General features: G+C 37.7%; 2 protein-coding genes across 2 annotated transcripts in view; one reads left to right on the plus strand and one right to left on the minus strand.

Annotated features, from left to right (window-relative positions):
• LOC107553314 (tau-tubulin kinase 1-like) overlaps window positions 1–16,104 on the minus strand; it is a 21,865-nt gene continuing 5,761 nt past the window's right edge. The window contains exons 9-14 of the mRNA XM_016235508.1: window positions 14,635–14,789; window positions 14,283–14,490; window positions 13,999–14,174; window positions 12,504–13,020; window positions 2,891–4,212; window positions 1–2,309 (exon numbers count right to left, since the gene is read on the minus strand). Coding sequence (XP_016090994.1) covers window positions 1,874–2,309; window positions 2,891–4,212; window positions 12,504–13,020; window positions 13,999–14,174; window positions 14,283–14,490; window positions 14,635–14,789 — 2,814 coding nt within the window. The 3' untranslated portion in view covers window positions 1–1,873. The remainder of the gene's footprint in view (window positions 2,310–2,890; window positions 4,213–12,503; window positions 13,021–13,998; window positions 14,175–14,282; window positions 14,491–14,634; window positions 14,790–16,104) is intronic.
• LOC107553292 (nephrocystin-1-like) overlaps window positions 13,625–16,104 on the plus strand; it is a 24,344-nt gene continuing 21,864 nt past the window's right edge. Inside the window, exons 1-2 of the mRNA XM_016235484.1 lie at window positions 13,625–13,636; window positions 15,028–15,035. The gene's annotated coding sequence lies outside the window, so the exon portion shown is untranslated. The remainder of the gene's footprint in view (window positions 13,637–15,027; window positions 15,036–16,104) is intronic.

Consider the following 16,104-nt stretch of genomic DNA (forward strand, 5'->3'; position numbering starts at 1 on the left):
CAGAACATCCACTGAGTTTTTCTGGCAAGAAAGACACAAACCATCATCCAAAACAGTGATGGAATTTGCATTTATTGAATGGCATCCTTGATCATTTTCAATAATGTTTAATTGTATAACTCAGAAAGGTTGCTCCGTAGTATAAGTTAGTTAATCAAGATTCATGAAGCATATTCATGCAAATTCTCTCTCAAAGCAACACACTGAAGAGAGATAACCAACCAGGAGGAGGTGTCCTTCCTTGAATCTTGTTGGTATTAAGAGCAGAGAGTCTTTGGGGTTCTCCGCAGATGGAACATTCTGGAAAATACCACAGAAAGTATTTTCCTGTGATTTCATCCAAACAACAGCATGCAATGGTTCTGCACTGGACATGGTCCAAATGAAGCACTCCCTTTAAGTTAAATCACAAATAACACTGGCTAGTGTGCACTAAGGACATTTTTCTTTTCCGTTGATTTGACAATCTTCATGGATGTTCGGGTTTTAATCCAAGCACAGGACAGAAAAAAACACCACCAATGACTAGAGCAGGCATGAAGAAACTCTATTTGATAGCACCTTAATCATCTGAAGTCCACATCAGATTACCAGCTTTTGAACACATGCTGTGGATACTCCGTAATAGCAGTACTGCATAAAAATAACATCCTAGAGTTCACTTACAAGCCGCAGACATGCTGCTTTAACACACATTATTGGTTCCTGCTGCTTCATTCTCCTTGGTGTGTCAGATTTTTGAGAAGCTTTCATGTTCTCTTCGACCTTCATTCAGCTTCCTCAAGCATTCTTTGAACTGTAAAGTTTGCATACAGATCAGAATGGTGTATTTTCAGCCTGAGACTGAGACAAATGCAATTAAGTTAATCCTATTTTATCCATTACTCTTTTTTGTAGACTACGTTGTTTTTTGGGACAAAAATATAAATTTGTTTTTCAAAAGTACTGCTTACATTATCTACAGTTATGCAAAAGACAATAAACCGAAGCGGACAAGCATTTCCAAATTTCCTGGGATCCGGTTACAAATAAATTTAGCAGATGAGTGTCACGGATGGATTAACCCAATCAGAGACAGTAGGTGGGGCCAAGATGATTGTATGATTGACATCAAACTGTAGCAGCAACGTTAGTCATTTTAGTTCTGTGTAGAGATTACATTTAGGTATTTAGAACCACAGAGTTTTGGAGCAAATGACTATTATTATTATTTTTTGAGATAAATACCAATTTTAGCACACACAAATTGACAGCAGAAATTGATAGAAAAAGTCTGTCCCAAACGCCAGCTAGTTGAGTAATCAGTACATTTGGGACTTTTGAAACCTATTCGGTTTTTGTAAGTTTCGATAAAGCTATTTTTTCCCAATTCTGATATTGTGATGTTGGTCCAAAATGTGTTTTGGAAGTGATATTCAATTCAAATAAATAGCATGTAGTGTAATGTATTTAAAAGCTTTAAAGTTGCAGTAGAATCCGATTCTAATGTGTACAATGAGATTGGTTGTATTATTGAACAAGATAGTGGCATTTGTGCCGTGAACAGGAGGGTAGAGTCTGTGGAAGCTTTGTTGTGATGGCAGCAATTATTTCCTTTGCAGGTTTAAGGCATATGAGGTGTGTTCATCTGTCCAACACACTTCATTAATGACAACTCTCTGTGTGTGTGTAAATGTCACGAGTTTCTCCTCATTAGAGGTATTTCGTAGCTGCTGCAGTCACTTGGCTGATAACGAACACGTTCATCCAGATTGTTTGGTTGAGTTTGTTGTGTTTAATGAGAAGTACAGTCCAACACTGATGATTCAGAGAGTGATTGTGATGATGATGATGATGCTGAGGATGAAGATCACCTGCAGGAATGAAGTCTTAATTATCTTGTTTTAGTCTTTGATTCCATTGAATCTTTCTTTGCCGTTTGCGATGAGGCTGATGGGAGAGTTTTGATCTTTTTGGGGGTGGAATCCTGAGGTTTGGATTTGGACTGCGACGGGCAAGGAGGTTTGGGCTTTCGTTGCATTTCATTGGCTGCAGGCTGTCGGCGAATGCGTTGAGGCGAAGGGCTGTCAGTGCGAGAGGTGGCGTTGCTCCGAGGAGAGGTGCTGATGCTCCGGGTGGAATTAAGAGCTGAGGTACGAGCAATGGTACATGTGGTGGTCCGACTTCCCTGTGAGTGGGATGGGCCTGAAGATGGAGGACGGGGTGGAAGTGTTTTAGAGGGACGGAGCTGAGGTTTAGGTGGCTGCTGATGGATATTTGTGTGCAGACTTGTAGACTTTTGAATCCTTGGATTGACAGAACTCTTGGTTCTGTTGGCGAGAGGAAAGAATGAGTCATATCAATCAGAGGTATTACAGGACAGTCTGTATGATTTTCTTTATATATTTTAGTAATGGTGCCAAGCAAAATATGAGGTAGACCAAAATTTTACAGCCAGAAAATTTTAAAATAAACACCAAAATGTTCACAAAACATATATGTCAGTTGAACAAAAAAAAATGTATATGGTTTAATTAAATACGTATTAGAGCATAAATAAGTAATTGAGCATGTTTCAGAGTGAACTGCAGCACTGTGTTAATTTCCATATGAGGGCCTCATGATCCGGCGTTTTCAGTTTCTCAAAACGGAGCCATTCACAGAAAATGCTGCACACTCTAGCTTTGCATGTCCTGTGAGTTCAACATGCATTTCTGTCTTACAGATATAACAAGAACAAGAATATTAATAATATAAAATAATAATGATTTATTATTATTATTATTATTATTATTATTATTATATTCAAACAGTCTGGCTTCCTAAAAAATAAATTCAGTGTGTCCAAACTTTTGACTGGAAGTGCAGATACAAATTAATAACATTTAAGTTGAAATTCTGCTCCACCCACCTGTATTGAATGAAAGACACAGATCTCTGGGTTTGTGGAAGGGTCGTGCCCCCTAGTTGGTCAGATGACCCCCTGATAGGTGTGACTGGACGAGGGATCCTGCTCCTAATTCTCCCATCTGCTCCTCTCTCTCCTTTCGCCGAGTCGTCTGATTGGTGGGTTTCATCTTCAGATGCAGTGGTTGAGAGTGTTGGGGAGTGCGAGGAGGCGGAGTGAGAACGAATCAGGTGGGTTTGTTTACGCTCCAGGACGAGACGAGCCAGCTGTTGTTGTCGGCTTTTGCGAGTTCGCTGCAACTGCTCTTGACTCATCTGCGAAGACTTGTCCGAGCCTGTTTCCTCCTCTGACATAAGCACAGGGATACGGCTCCGCCTCTGCGAGAGTGGCTTTCTATCAGGTGACTCCGCCCTCGGTGGAGACATATACTTCTCATCCTCCACCACTGCATCTCTGTTTTGTTCAGGTGTGACTAATGGACTTTGTTCCTGCTCCTGTTCCATTTGCTGCTCTACTTCTGGTGTGAACCCATCTGGTCTGGCTTCCATTTTGGCATCTTTGGAGACAACTTCTTCCTCAATAACTGTAGTCTCCGGCTGGTCATGTAACTCAACTAAAAACAAAGCCTCTGCCTTCCCTCTGTCACTCTTATTTACTTTTTCTTCAGCTTCACTCTCTTCCTTTTCCCCCTCATCCTCTTCTCTTTTTAATGTAATCCCCTCACTTTCCTTTTGCTCTCGATCACTGACCCTTTCCCTCTCCTCTTTCTTTCCACTCATCTCCTCACGCTCAGTAGATATCAGCTCATCCAGTCCAGGTGGACGGTGTCTGGCTGTCATGACATTGAGATGCGTCGTCTCAGCAATGTGGATGAAAGTGCGTTCCACCTTGGTGAACGGCGGTGAGGAAGAACCGCTGGTGATCACAGCTGCAGTTGTCATGACGATAGGCCTGGGCTCTGACTTAATGAAGGAGGAGAGAGTCCCGGGTTCAGATTCATCCGGCACGGGTCGCTCTCCCTGCGGTGTCAACACGGCGAGAGTTCCCTGCCCGTCTCCAGGTGAAACCTGCCCGTTACCGGCAGACACAAGCACCAGCGTGCGTGAGCCCTCTTCCTGTTCGTGGTCCCGGTGGGCCGGGGCGAGTAGAGTGGACACAGCACCCTCTGGGCTTCCCTCGCTACTCCGAGGGCTTCCGTCACTGCCTGAGCCTCCAGTCTTCGCACCCTCCTCTCTCAGATCGTCAAACATCAACACACCAGACACAAAGTCGACTCGCTTTAGACGCGCCTGAGAGGAAGATGGCGAAGGTTCAGCCACTGCAGCCTCGGGTAGCAATGCAAGAAAAAGAGAAAAGAAATTAGTGAAGTAATGATGAAAAAGTTGGAGAGGTTGTAATAAATTTGTTGTTAGGTTTTCAAGTTTTAAGGCTGCACAATAACACTTCAAACGATATTAATAAAAAACAAATTTAGACCACATTGTGAGAGAAAAGTCCACTCTTTAGTCATTTTTCAGATTATTTACTAATGATTTGGTTGTATACAAGCTTTGCAGGATTGTCTTTTTAGAATGACATACATGGTTGAAAAGGCACAAAAGTCAATTTTACAGTGTTATATTTTCTCTCTATTTTTTTTAATGATTTAGCCCATTTGTGATTTCAAGTGTAGACTCAAAGACAGTGCTCAGCCAACAGTATGTACAGCAGTGGACACACAGAGCGATGAGAAAGAGGAATGTGTCAGTACAGCAATCTGTCCAAAGACTTGCAATTTTACAAAAGCCTAAAATACATGCTTGTACATATTACAAGTCTACTATACAGTCCCTATGGTGTTTATTGCACTAGCTATTTCGTGAAATACTCTTGCTGTTGAAGGTTGACCCTGATTCACACATGTAATGCTTTTATGAGCAGGTCTGGGATCAGCTGATGAGTAACATTTTTCAGCAATAAAAAGTCCAGCGTATGATATAAATTTTGACTCATAAAATTCCTTAAAATTGATTCATAACAATACTGATCTGTGAGAAGCCACCTTCATGGTTTTAGGCTTTTCTCAATACATTATTAAAAACATAAAAGAATACATTTTTAAAAATTTCTACCCAAACAGATGTTACTAAACTCTGTTGTACACTCAAGGTTTGTCTGGGGAGGTCTGACAAGCTCAAATTTGACCAGGTTAGAGACAGAGAATGTGAGAGGTAAAGAATGTTGAATGGCATGAAGCTGAAAAGCTATTCGGCTTGAGTGAATATTGAATTTAGCATAAAATATGGTACTACATGGAACACCATATAGATTCAAAAGTAATGGACAACATTATTTACAATCTCTCAGTAAAGCAGAGAAGACATTTGTTAAACTTCCTCTAACCTTCCTCAAACTATCTGAACACATTACCTCACATTATGCAAACTGGCACTGTTTTAATCTTCACCAGCTTGGAAACACTACATTTCCTGGGAAATTATTTTCTTCATTAGAAATTTTCAAAATGTAAATATACCAATGAAAAGATATTTGTCTTTTTAAGATTTGAATGTGACAGAATGTGTATATACACTACTTTTCAAAATGTTGGGGTCAGTAAGATATATTTTTTTAAAGAAATCAATATTTTTATTCAGCAAGGATGTATTAAATTGATCAAAAGTTACAGTAAAGACATTTACAATGTCTTTAAAGACATTAATAATGTTATAAAAGGTTTCTATTTAAAACTTTGTTTTTCAACTTTCTATTCATAAAAAAAAAATCACAGGTCACGGTTTCCACAAAAATATTAAGCATGCTTAACTGTTTTCAAAATAATAATAATAATAAGAAGAAGAAGAAGAAGAAGAAGAAGAAGAAAACCCTTGAAGACCAAATCAGCATATCAGAATAATTTCTGAAGGATCGTGTGACACTGAAGACTGGAGTAATGGCTGCTAAAAATTCAGCTTTGCCATCACAGGAATAAATAACATTTTACAATTTATTCAAATAGAAAAAAGTTATTTTAAATTGTAATCGTATTTCACAATATGAGTCCATAGTGAGCATAAGAGAAAAAATATCAGACCCCAAAATTTTGTATGGTAGTGTATGTGATATGACCACAGCATTTAACAATCTTTGGAAGGCAGAAATCTATTTGCTTAGCATTATCCTGCATTAAAACAAAAATACAGCCAAACTGTAAAAAATTACAGTTACAGCCAAGCTTTTGTGTCTCTATGTACATATCTTCTCTGTTAGAAAGACATTTGGATCAGCTGTCTCACACAGTTCAGACTACAAACTCTTCTGAACATACACGTTACAGTACATACTGTAGGTTATTCCAGATAAACAGTGACTGGTGTGAATTGCATTAAAACACCCAAAGCAGCACAGATACCAGGAGCCAACTGCTATGAGTTCAAACCCAATATGAAATATTGTATTTTTGTATTCATATATGTTTTTCACCACTAAGAGTTTGTTGCAGTTGGCTCAGCGAGGCAAATTATAGTTTAAGAAGAAACTCTGCACTTTCAGCATGATTCGCATATGCACTGATATCCAGCCTTGAGTCATATAGCATTTTTACAGCATGAATTTCAGGTGAAAAATTAATACACCTTCAAACAATCAATCTTAATTTCCTCCCACGGATATGTATATATCTCAACTGAACTGAAGCTGGAGGACTTTACAATACAGATAAAGCAAAGATTTCAATGTGTTAATGCTACTTTATGTTTCATAGGATGTATCTAACACTGTCTCAACCCAGCACAACCAAACTGTCTGTCCATGAAAATGTGACACAATCAGCCAATCAGAGCCAGTATTGTAATTGAGTAAAACTAAAACATTTTTGGTAAATTGAAATGAAGCTGAAATAAAACACAATATAAATATTAGATGACAAACTTAAATTTAAACCCAAGTTAGAAATGTTACCTTGACAAATAAATGAAAAAAAGAGTTAAATTTAAAGTACTAAAATGATTAAAACTGGAATTAAAAATAAAGCCAAATTAAAACATTAAAATAAAAATAAAAATAAAAAACTCAAATTAAAACTGATAATATCAAATCAACGCTGATTCTAAACACTAATAATTACTATAATAGTATATAAATACTAAAATAACACAGATCAGAACATAGGATGTCTAATGTACAGTTATGTGAAGCATGATTTTGGACAAGAAATAAAAACTATGTAATCTAAAAAATGTTGTGGCTACTGTTGATTAGCACAAAAACGCATGTCAGATTATTGCATTATGCCTGGTTATTGCACAATGTGTAATATAATTTCTATGACAACGACACTGCACTTCTGCATTCAAAAGCTTATTTATGCATGATTTTAAACACTGAAGTAGCATGTGAAGTCTATGGCCAGGAACACAATACGGCAACATTCATTTGCTGAATGATAAGCTATAATCAAGTTCAAATATCTGCATATGTGTATCAAACCACTAATGCATGTGTGACAAAACCAAAGAAAGAGGCTCAGTCTTCCTTTTACATACCTATTGCCTTAAGCTCTATTGCACTTCAATATATAATCATTTATTTAATATATCTCTATTCCAGAACTTTAATCAATTTTCAACTCCCTATTAGACAAACGTCTTGACATCTAGGATGTTGTGTTTATGACGTTCTTGCCGTCAGATAAACACTGCTCACTGTTCACATGGAACCTAATATCATCAGAAAGCAATATGCATATGTTTTTGTAATACTGAAAGATAATAATTATGGTAGAGAAAATTATCTTTAAATATATTTTTATAGCTTATATGGAAGACAAAAGTGATACCACAATTAATTTACATGGCCAAAAGTATGTAAAGACACACTCACATTCATTTGTTAAGCATATATTTTTTTAAACCAAGGCCATTCACCTAAAAAATGTCTAAGGAGGCTGTATATGGCTGTATAGCTGATTTTCTGCACCTGTTAGTAAAGGATGTAGCTGAAACAGCCAAATTCATTAAATAGATATGTGTGTCTACATACTTTTAGTTATGCAGAGCATTTAATACAGGCCTAATACTCACACCTTGGACATGTGTACACACAACTTATTCTATCTGTCTTTGCTTACTGATTTTCTCTTCTATACAGCAACAATACTCTCCATGAAATGCCAGTGGAACCAAGCTAGTACCAATCAACTAGATTATATTACTGGTACAAACCCTGTGAGGATTCATACACTGTATATGGTTAATGACATGCTCTCTCTCGGCTACAAAAGATGCCTATAAGAATCTATATAAAGAGATACATCAGTTCACAATATCATGTTTGCTTAAGAAAGCCATATATCCTGCCTGGAGGTGTGCGTTGTGGTATTTGACAGGTTCTATATGTGCTGAGATCGTATTGATGCGAATAGACAAAAAATAGCTTAGCACGCACTCACTGTCCTTCTAGTGTCCTCTACTAACACTCAGCAGGCGAACACAGCCTTTTTAAGTATCTGGTTTAGGCCAAAATTCATTGTAATTCAATGACATTCAACCCTGAAAACATAATCACACTATCCAGCCTGCATCACAACACACAGAAGATGACAGTGTTGATGGGAATCTAAGAGGCCTAAGCAAAAAAACAAAACAAAAAAAACGATATTCTCGTCACTTGTTAGTCAAAGTGTCTGCCCCACCAGACACCAGCAGCTCTGCATAAAACACCCCTGATGGAGGAAAAATGTGTTTTTGTCTTAGTGTTTGTTTTTTTACAAAAAAAAATAATAATAATAATATGAAAATAAATAAATAAAATGTAATGTACAGTGTCTCTATGAGTAAATACATCATACAGCATTGTACAGAATTTCTTTGTTTTGAAGAATACAATATAATTTATCTTTCTCCAATCATCCCAAGTGCTTAAAGGGAAAATTCACCCAAAAATGACAATTGTCATCATGTCGTTCCAAACCTGTATGAATTTCTTTCTTCTGTGGAACATAAAAAAAGATATTTTGAAGTCAGTGTGGTCCAGAACAACACAGATTTTTAGACAAAAAAAGGACATTTTTCAAAATACCTTCTTTACTGTTCCACAAAAGTCATAAGGAATAAAATGACATGAGGGTGAATAAATGATGACAGATTTTTTAAGGTTAAGTATCCCTTTAATATCAAATATCGAATAAAAATGTTCACTTTAGCTGGAGGGCATCTCATATCTCGCTTACACACACACACACACACACACACATCTCACAATCACAGACCCAAGTTTATTGCCCATACTAAACTTTGTTCATCTATGGGCACAAAAGTGTGCACTCGTGCTCCTCTTCTATTAAACGGCATCACACATATGCGTCTGTGTACCCTGATGGTGGGAGAATCATGTCTTGTTCATAAGTTTGGCTAGCATTTGCTGAATGTGTAGGCGTGGGAGGTTTAGAACAGAATGCCGAGCTCTGGGGTTGCCTGGCAACAGGGGCATGTGTCTGCGATGGGCGTGGCGGTGGGCGGGGCTGCTTTCAGCCGAGCGGCTGCGCTGAATGGCCGCTCCCCCGAGGTCGTGGGGGAAGGGCTCCGTGTCCATGGTAGCAGAGGAAAACACGTACGACGCCAGTCTTCTCAAATGGGCGGGCCTCGGGAATGAGTGATGTGGGTGTGGCCTGTCCTCCTCCAACTGAAAAAGACCAATAAGAGCGGAGGAAAAGAGGAATCAGGCTGAGGAAAAAACTTAAACGCGAAGTATTGAAAAAAGCGTGTTTTTTTGTCTAAGATTGTGTGATACACACACAAAAACACACCAATAAAAAACAAAGAATAAACGAAACATTATATCAAATGGGTGGTACAAACACATTGATGTGCTGTAGTTCAGAGGACAAGACCAGCCCACATCTGTCTGACACTAAAGACAGGCTTGTTTTTGCTTATGTACGAATGAATGTATGTTCTATATGTTGTGAAGGAGCCAACGTGTGCACACAGACCCCTGTATGACCAATGAGCAAACTAAGCTTGGCTGTGAATTGAGTGTGATGTGCACAAACACACACACACACAAAACCACAAAACCCTAAACATGCAGCTCAACACAAATGCACAAGTTTACATAACACACATACTGTACATCAAGGGTGTATACAAACAAACACTCATATACAAACAACATATGTTAATTATCTTGCATTACAAGTTATCAGATGCTTAATTAAAGTCCACATGAAATCAAAATTGACTTTATTTACTTTACTAGCGCACATTGCTAGTCTTGATGTAAACAATTAATCCGTGCAAGTTAATCCGCTGAAAAAAATTGTTTGTCTTCGTAATCTTTAATCTTTAATCAAAATCTGAACATTTACTTCCGCTCTGGAATGGCATTCCTTTTCTGATGACGTCAGTTTGACGGCTTGGGCAGAATATCCTTAAACACACCCTTCTAACCGTTAGATTGCTATGAGTGAGAGACAGAGAGGAGGAGCGCAAACATAAAACCATGCCCTCTATTCAATATTCCGTTTCAGCTGGAAATACGTCACTACACTGAAATAAAGTCGGCAGCAACTTCCGGTTCACGCGGACTTTAAATGAGCCTTTCTTGTACTGATGTCTTTATGTAAAAAATATAATAGCAGCTTGGAACAAATTCTAGTAGTCATAAAATTAATCTTAAGGTTCAATTTGTTAAAATTAGTCAATGCATTAGATTTATGAACAACAATACTCTTACTCCATTTATTCACTAATACAACTTGAAATGTTAAAAATGTACACTACCATTCAAAAGTTTGAGGTCAGTATGATTTTTTAAAAATGCAGCATTTTATTACTTCTTGAGCAGCAAATCAGCATATTAGACTGATTTCTGAAGGCTCATGTGACACTGAAGACTGGAGTAATAGCTACTGAAAATTCAGCTTTGCCATCACAGGAATAAATTACCTTTTAAAATATATTACAGCAAACAGTTAGAAAACAGTTATTTAAAATTGTAATATTACCATTTTTACACATTTTTGATTAAATAAACAGCCTTAGTAAGCGTCTTTCTTTTCAAAATGTTAAACTGTAGCATAGAAAAAGTCATCTATGTGTTTGATCACATAGATGAAAAAAAAACACAAAAACAGTAATTCAGTCATCAACATATAACATCTTTGCAACAATTAAATCTATGCCAGTGTACAGACGTAAATTAGACACGGTGTTGCGTACTTAGAAGAAAGAAGTCTAAAGCCAACATGAAATCAGAATTGACCATATTTACTTTCTTAAAGGTGCCATAGAATGCATTGATACAATATTTTAAATTGTTCTCTGATATCTACATAGAAGGTATGTGGCTTAGGTAAGGGCAAACAATCTCCATAAACAGTTTTACATGTCCATTTACAACCCTAGGATTTGTCCCTAGAATGAAATGGCCTGTTTTTACCTTATTTGGAAGGGTCATGAATAATAATGTTGAGCTCTGCTCTGATTGGCTGTTTCACAGTGCGGCTCATTTCAGTAGCTCACACAGCAGGAAGGAAACACAGGGAAAATATACTCTCAATACTCAATTTCAATACTCTCTCTCACAGTTATATCGTTGGGTAACTATACTGTATATAAAATGCAGGTATCAGGGAGCCGCTATTAATATATTCGAATGCGCGATCGCTTTTTACTTTCACTTTCGAGATTTGCACTTGCTCTGTGTAAACTTCAGCGGCAGTACTTAACACACATTTTACAAGATCAGATGCTTGTCAGTAGAGCTCAGGATCTGTAAATCATTCGCCAGCATCCTCAGTCATCTCTCCTTACTCTGTTTATGTGGTAAGTGAAATCTTATGTCCTGTAACAGGCGCTAGCAAGCAGCTAACCATGTCCCTTTAGTGGCTCGCGTTATTTTATTAGAATGCGCGTTATTTGTTTTCCGTGCCTTTCTGAATACAGACACCAACCCATCCCTGCACATCACATCCCCTGCACAGCCTGGAACATAACATTTATTTCCATGATCTGCCATTTTCGCTATTATCCTCGCTTGTTTCTTCACAATACCTGCAGAACTTCTGATGATTCGGCTGGCGGCTGACATAGAACATGGGCGGGTGTATGCAAATGTTGGGGGCGTAACTATTAGTGATCCCGATTCCCGACTGTAACGTCACAGTCGGTGCTATGTTCTGATTCGCCTATTTTTCAGTGGTCTTTTGCATGCAGGAGATTTACATAAGAAGGAGGAAACAATGGTGTTTGAGGCTCACGGTATGTCATTTCCATGTACAGAACTGTTATTATTCAACTATGCCAAGGTAAATACAGTTTTCCATTCTATGGCACCTTTAATTGATGCTTCTGGTTTTATTGTAAACTATTCATCTGTGTTTGTTAGTTATAACATTATTTAAGCTTTTTATTCTAAAAAGACCTAAATAATCAGTAATAAATTATAATTTGCTCTTCCTTTTATCTAGTTTGCCTATTAAAATTCACACTGACTTTGATGATAACAATGCACTCACAGACCACTGGTGTGGTCATCTAAAGATCTAAAGATCATCTAAAGATCATCAAACATATTAAGAAATCAGGATAACCCATACACACACATGCCCACACATACACACTCAGGTGTGCCTTACCGGTCCTTCAGGTCCAAATGGCTCCGACTCCCTCCTTCTTGGGCAGGTATGAGGCAACGAGTGACAAGGTGAATGGGCGGGGCTCGGTCCCGCCCCCTCCTCCTCTGCTACAATCATCATCCCACGTTGCGTTTTGGGTCGTACCACAGCCTCAGCTCCGCCCATTCCATGCATATGTCCCTTCCTTCTCCTCTCCTCGTGGTCCTCAAGGGGGCGTAATTCCTCTGGTTCCTCATCCGTGGTGCCTGAGGTGGTGGGCTCTGCCCCAGGATGGAAGTCTTTCAACTCTGTTTCTTTGTCAATCATCACCCACTCCCTGCTGTCAAAGTCCTCCTCCTCTGCCAGCGGGACTGAGCGGATGAAGGCATTGCTGTGGGCTTCCTGGTCACCGTCTGCAGAGACATCATGGTGGCCACCGGCCAATCGTTCTCCCTGTCCAGCTTCTAAAGAGAGCATTTGAGCAGGCTGGGAAGAGTAGACGTGCCTGGATGGAGAACCCAGCATGTCCAAACGAGAGCTGCCACAAAACACACAAAGGCTAAGACACAGAATCAACTGGATAACAACAACTATTTAACTAGACTTAGACTTTAATTGACAGCAACATTACAGTTCAAAAGTATGGGGTTTAGTAAAAAATGGATACTTTTATTCAGCAAGGATGAATTAAATTTTAAATAGCATTAAATCAAAAGTGACAGTAAAAACATCTATAATGTAGCAAAAAAAATCTATTTCAAATAAATGCTGTTCTTTTGAACTTTCTCTTCATCAAAGAATCTTTAAAAAATTCACAAAAATATTAAACAGCACAGCTGTTTTCAACACTGACAATAAGAAGAAAATGTTTCTTGAGTACCAAATCTGCATATTAGAATTATTTCTGAAGAATCATGTGACAAATGTATTTATTAAATGTAATAATTAGTTTAGAAACTAATAAATATGGTCATTGTTTATTATATTAAATATTATATTTATAATACTTATAATTACTTCATAGCTTTATTAGAATTACTTTATTAATTTATAATTACTAATAATCATGTAGTCCTAATAGTCTAAGAGATAATTTAATAATTATTTAATTAATTAAAAATTAGATCATCAGAAATTTCAACAACAACAAAATGGTTATCTCAAGATCATGCAACATTATATCCAATAAAAACTGTTTTCGTCTTTAATTTTAATCTGTTCCTAATATAAAATGTTTCTTTAGCATGCCAATCCATTTTCATCATAAAAAAATGCCATATGCTATCATAATAAGAACAGTATGCACTTCACCTTTATTAAATTCACAGATGCCATCCAAAATGTCAGAGCAAAATATTGTTGTACAAAACAAAAACTTTACATCTTTTCTTATCAGTAAGTCACTTTTGCATGCTTTCCTCACTAACAAGACACATGCAGACAAATGACCTTTAGAAAAGCTAAATGTCAGCCAGAAGAACAGAGTGATACATTTTCAAGCACACACTCTCCTCACCGTTTATCTGCGGCATCGCCTCTATCCTCTGCAGCAGACAGGCGGTCAGATTCTGGGCTATTGACTCTCCGGTACCTTGGAGGGCGGGCCTGAGCTTCTGCTTCTCCACCCTTTGCTGGGGAAACGGACCTCCCTCCTCCTGCAGGCTCCTCCCCATCCTCTGCTGCTACTTGTGTCTGAGAAGAAAAGCAGTATTAAACACTCAACTGATCTAAAATCATGTTTCATACTAATTAGATTCAAATTAATGGGAATAATTTGGCATAATACATTAAAAATACTACCTTACTGATGCTGATCCTGAGTTTGTTACGGTTGAAGTCAGTTTCATCCCATCCTTCACCAGCAGGTGGGGCTGGAGGAGGTTCTCTTGGCCTGCTGGGTATCAAAGCAGGTGGAGCATTCTCTTGGTCACTCAGGTGTTCATCTTGCAGAACATCATCAGTGTTTTCCCTCGGTAATTCACCAGGTACCGGCGTCACATTCACCACCCTGAGAGAGACAATTCAGAGCCAAATCAGCATAAAATCAAAGTCTTTTTTAAATCACTCCAGAGTAACTTCAGAATCCAGAATCCCTTCCCACTGTGCAAAAGGTCTGATACTGTTGTAAGAGTGTGTGTGTACATATTCTTACCCCACGATGGCAGCAGTTTGCCGTGTGTTTTGTTGTGGTGGCGTGTGTGTGCTGGTGGGGAGGGCCGTATCTGTTCCAGATTTTTCCCAGTCATAAGGCTCATTTTCTGTAATAACCCTCTCTTTCATGCTGTTCTCAAATACTGTCATTAGCAACTAGACCAGAGGAAGGAAAAAGAAAGAAAGAAAATTAATTTTCCACTCAAAATTGTTGCACAAATACATTTGTATTAAATGTTTATATGCATGTTATGTATATTTATATATTACAGTATATTTTAAGTATATATTTTTTAAATATATACATTGCTGTTCAGCTCATTTTTAATATTATTTTCATGTTTTTGACAGTTTTTTATGCACAAGGTTGCATTTATTTGATTAAAAAAAACAGTAAAAACAGTAATATTGTGAATTAATGCAATTTAAAAGAATTAAGAAAAAATGTATATATTGTAGAATGTAATTTATTCCTGCTATAGCAAAGCTGAATTTTCACCAGCCATTACTCCAGTCTTCACAAATAAACATTTCTTATTATCAATGTTGAAAACAGTTGTAGCTTAATATGTCAGGGATAATCAATGGCTTGCCGTGCATTAAAGGATTTTAAATGCACGACATGGAGGCCAAGAACCACCTGACGCGAAGTGCATTTAAAATACTTTAATGCACGGCAAGCTGTTAATTATCCTGCTTTATTCCATGGTCATTTGCCAAGTTATAGACAAGTTAAAACTAGTATTGCTCTTTGCAGCGCAATATTTGACCAAATGGGTAAAAATTATGGTTATTTTTGTCAGTTACGGCTGGTTAGCTCTAGCATTCCGCTTCAAATCAGACACAGAGATTAAATAGCATGGTTAGATCACATTTATTTGAATGAAATATAGCATTTATTTAAATTAATTATCGAAGTTTGATCGAGAGAGAGAGAAAGATGACAGTTGTGTGTGTGAATTACCTGCGTCTGTGCATCTCTCTCTACAAACAATGAAGTTATGAGTTTAGTTACTTAAACAGAAATTGTACCTCCTTGTTGCTGAGGAATATAATGCAGTGATCCAGTATCTAAGCCATTTTATTAATAAAAGTCAGCGTTGACAAGTTTATATTTGCCTACTCCTGAATGTTTCTGTGTGCGCAGCGGGATCTCTGATCTCTCTCTCTCTCTCTGTGCGAGTGGTGTGTGTGTGTGCATTTGTGTGTGTCAATTAAAGCAGCGCATTAATAAAGAACGGTGATTAAACTGACTTGGAACTACCTGTGCATTAAACGGTTTTAATGCATACCTGCCAGCCGATCAGAATCAAGAATTCCAACAGACCATGGAATAATTTTGATTAAACCATGACACTTTTCAGGATTCTATGATGAATGAAAGTTTAAAAGAAATGCATTTATTTGAAGTAAAAAAAGAATAATTATTGGCAATATTATAAATGTCTTTAGTGTCACTTTTGATCAAGTT

Source organism: Sinocyclocheilus grahami, unplaced genomic scaffold, assembly GCF_001515645.1.
Source record: "Sinocyclocheilus grahami isolate Dianchi unplaced genomic scaffold, SAMN03320097.WGS_v1.1 scaffold18.1, whole genome shotgun sequence".
Classification (NCBI taxonomy): Eukaryota; Metazoa; Chordata; class Actinopteri; order Cypriniformes; family Cyprinidae; genus Sinocyclocheilus; species Sinocyclocheilus grahami.